This window comes from Mandrillus leucophaeus, unplaced genomic scaffold, assembly GCF_000951045.1.
Source record: "Mandrillus leucophaeus isolate KB7577 unplaced genomic scaffold, Mleu.le_1.0 Scaffold1275, whole genome shotgun sequence".
NCBI classification, from domain to species: Eukaryota; Metazoa; Chordata; class Mammalia; order Primates; family Cercopithecidae; genus Mandrillus; species Mandrillus leucophaeus.
Window position 1 is genome coordinate 122561 of NW_012101154.1, and position 3862 is coordinate 126422.

A 3862-nucleotide genomic window follows, 5' to 3' on the forward strand; every position below is an offset into this window, starting at 1 on the left:
CAACATGGCACAAGTATACATATGTAACAAACCTGCACGTTATGCACATGTACCCTACAACTTAAAGTATCATAATAATAAATAAATTAAAAAAAAAAAAAAAAAAAGAAATGTGATCTAAAATCAGAGGAGCAACTCATACACCCAGGAATCAGTGTCAAAGAAGGTAGTAAATGCTACTGTATGTTTCTCATGCAAAACACCAGAAGGATTTATACCATTATACTACTAATATTCACCATGATCTTTAACTTGCCTGATAATTGAGTAGGTACACGATGACAATGACACTTCTGTAGAATGTACACTTCACAAGTCCTCAGTGGAAGTGTCTCAGCTTCATCAGTTTGGATATAAGTTTGGATAATCCTAGTATATAATATTCTTTATTTCTCAAACCCATGTCGTGTAATAATGTGCCTACGTTTGTTGTGTCCTCTAATTTAGCCTACAGAACAGTTCTTCATCCATGCATGGCAACAAAGTATAATATATAAACCTTATCAAAAAGTATAATAAATGATCAAATTTGTCATACTTATGCAAAATAAAGTTGCTACAAGCATTACACATGAATAACCTTTTACATTTGGAAATCACTCCAATATTCATTGAAAATAACAATTTTAAAAGTCAATTAATGAATTCAAAATTATTTTTGTTTCTAAAATAGTCTGATTTGAAGTATCACGTTATTCTCTAAAGCATTTTTATTAAATTGCTATTTTATCCAAATGCTACCCCTTGAAAAACAAAGCCAATATATGCATATTCATGTTTAGCTCATTTGAATAACTAATATCAACAAAACACATATCTCTGATGCCCAACAGTAACAAAGAGGAGTAATGAGTCACTGTGGCTTATCCCAGTTCTAGTACTCCTTCCTGCTTCCACTGGTTCCCACAGCAGCCAAAATCAAATCTTCTTTTAGGCAAATGTTTGAATATGCATCTGAACTCAGGTTTCCTCAGAAGAAATAACAAAATTACATAAATAACTCCCTCTTTTCCCTCCTTCCTGCCTCACAATCCCTCTTCCTTGAGGAAAGTAATTGCTACCTCAGTGGTCTTGTTAGTTCTCGTTCTACAGCGTTTACGGGTTATTAGCATCATTTTTTTGTCTGTTTTTAGCAATACTAGCAATACAATGTAACCTCTGTAAAATCTATACTTCATCTCTTTCTCCTTCTACCCGTAGTGAAAACATCCTGCAGAATTAAAGCAAAATTATGCTGTCCCCTGAGCCCCTTATGTCTTGACCTGTTCTCCAATGTTTCTTCTTCCCAATTTCAATGTGGGGAAGTCTGTAATCTCACTGCAAAGATCATGTCCAAGACCAGCAGCATCAGCATCACCCGAGAACTTATTACAAATGAAGAATCTCAGGCCTGCTGAATCAGAATGTGCAGCATCAATGAGCCCCTCGCTGATTTATTTGGAGAAGAGAAGTTCTTTTCTATCTTGACTGAACATGACATTATGTGTTTTGCAAAATTACCTGTTCCAGATTGCTGTCCGTCCTTCACTGCTGTGGTTATATTCGAAACAGAATCTTCCTTATCACTTGTAGCCTGAATGGAATTTGAAGCAAAATAATCAATAAATAAAGTATGTTTCATAGACTATACATTTACTAGTTCAAAATATAAATGAGATTTTAATCACCTTCAAGGCTGGTTGTTTCTGGGAAGACACTGAAAAGCAAAAGGGATACATAATCACTCATATGTAAATATGATAAATTTATTCATACATTCATGTAGTGTTAGCATCAAGCTGTATCTTCCTGCCTGTATTAGTGTAGGCTTTGATGTTTTCTACTTTGTGTCTGGAGACCGAAACATGATAGAAATACACTGAAAGAAAAGGAATACAGGCTTCACAAAATATACCCTTACAATTTCAAACACGGTATGATTTGTCATATGTCTAAAACTAAAGTAAAACCATGTCAATATCAATGTGGATATGCCGAGTGATGAGGACAAATGTGATCTAAAATCAGAGGAGCAACTCATACACCTGAGAATCAATGTCAAAGCAGGTGGTATACGATCCCTCATGTCTTTCATGCAAGAAATTAGGATTTACACCATTATACCACAAACATTCATTATGCTTTTTAACATTTCCAATAACTGGGAAGATACATGATTACAATGACACTTCAGTTGAATGTACACTTCACGTCTCTTCAGTGGAACTGTCCTAAATTGATCAACTTGGATATATGTTTCCTGAAATCTAGTAGATAATATTCATCATTTCTCACACCCATGTGGTGTAATAATTTGCCTAAGTTTCTTTTATCCACTAGTTGAGCCTTCCAAAAGATTCTTCATCCACTCATGGCAACAAAGGATAATATATTAGCCTCAATAAAAATATCATCAATTATCAATTTTGACATACTTCTACAAAGTAAAACTGAAACAAGCATTAGATATTAGTAAGTTTTACATTCAGAAATCACTCTAATATTCATTGAAAATGATCATTTTAGGAGTTAATTAGAATTCAACATAATTTTTGTTTCTAAAATAGTCTTCTTGAGAGTATCATACTATTCTCTAAAGAGGTTTCATTAAATAGCTATTTTATCCAAGAGTTAGCTCCTTGAACAAGGAAGGCAATGTATTCACATTCAAGTTTATCTCATTTTTATAACTAATATCAACAAAACATGTATCTCTGATGCCTAATAGTAACAAAGAGGAGTAAGGAGTCACGTTGGTTTCTCCCAATTCTAGCACTGTTTCCTTCATCCAGTAGTTCGTGAAATCAAATCTTCTTCTATGCAAATATTCCAAAAGCATCTGAAGTGAGTTCACTCAGGTTTCCTCAGTAGAAATCCCAAAATTACATAAATACCTTCTTCTTTTCCATCCTTCCTGCCTCACAATCCCTATTCCTTGAGGAAAATAATTGCTACTTCAGTGATCTTGTTAGTTCTCATTCTACACTGTTTATAGGGTATTAGGATCACTTTTCCCTCTATTTATAGCAATACGATCTGATGCCTATAATAATCTGTTACTTCATCTCTTTCACCTTCCCCTCTTGATGGAAACATGCAGTAGAATTAAAGCAAAATTATTCTGTCCCCTGAACCCCTTATGTGTTGAACTGCTCTCCAATGGTTCTTCTTCCCAATTTCAATGTAGGGAAGTCTATAATCTTACTACTCAGATCATGGTCAAGGACCAGCATGAGGGTCACCCAAGAACTTACTACAAATGAAGAATCTCAGGTGTACTGAATCAGAACATGCAGCTTCAACAAACCCCAAGCTGATTTACTTGGGGAAGGGAAGTCCTCTTCTATCTTGATTGAACATGACACCAGATGTGTTTTGCAAAATTACCTGTCCCAGATTGTTGTCCATCATTTATTTCTGTGGCTATATTCACAAGAGAATCTTTCTTGTCACTTGTAGCCTGAATGGGATTTTAAACAAAATAATCAATACATAAAGTATATTTCATAGACTATACAGTTAATAGTTCAAAATATAAATGAGAGTTTAATTACCTTCCAGGCCGGTGGTTTCTGAGAAGACACTGAGAAATAAAAGGGGCACATTATCAATCATATGTATATACAATAAAGTTATCCATATATTCATGCAGTGTTAGCATGCAGCTGCATCTACCTGCCTATATTACTGTAGGTTTTGATGTTTTATACTTTGTGTCTTAAGGCAGGAACATGACTGAAATACACTGAAAAAAACAGGAATACAAGCTTCATGAAATATACACTAACAATTTCCAACATATGAGTTTTCATACATCTAAAACTAAAATAGAACAGTGTCAATATCAATAAGGATATGCAGAATGATGCGGACAAATGTGATC

The 3862-nt window shown here is 34.3% G+C and overlaps 1 protein-coding gene across 1 annotated transcript in view; it reads right to left on the reverse strand.

Moving 5' to 3' along the window:
- Positions 1 to 3862, reverse strand: part of LOC105533662 (ankyrin repeat domain-containing protein 36C-like) — a 172735-nt gene that overhangs the window by 64094 nt on the left and 104779 nt on the right. The window contains exons 28-31 of the mRNA XM_011972131.1: positions 3534 to 3562; positions 3367 to 3439; positions 1668 to 1696; positions 1501 to 1573 (exon numbers count right to left, since the gene is read on the reverse strand). Coding sequence (XP_011827521.1) covers positions 1501 to 1573; positions 1668 to 1696; positions 3367 to 3439; positions 3534 to 3562 — 204 coding nt within the window. The remainder of the gene's footprint in view (positions 1 to 1500; positions 1574 to 1667; positions 1697 to 3366; positions 3440 to 3533; positions 3563 to 3862) is intronic.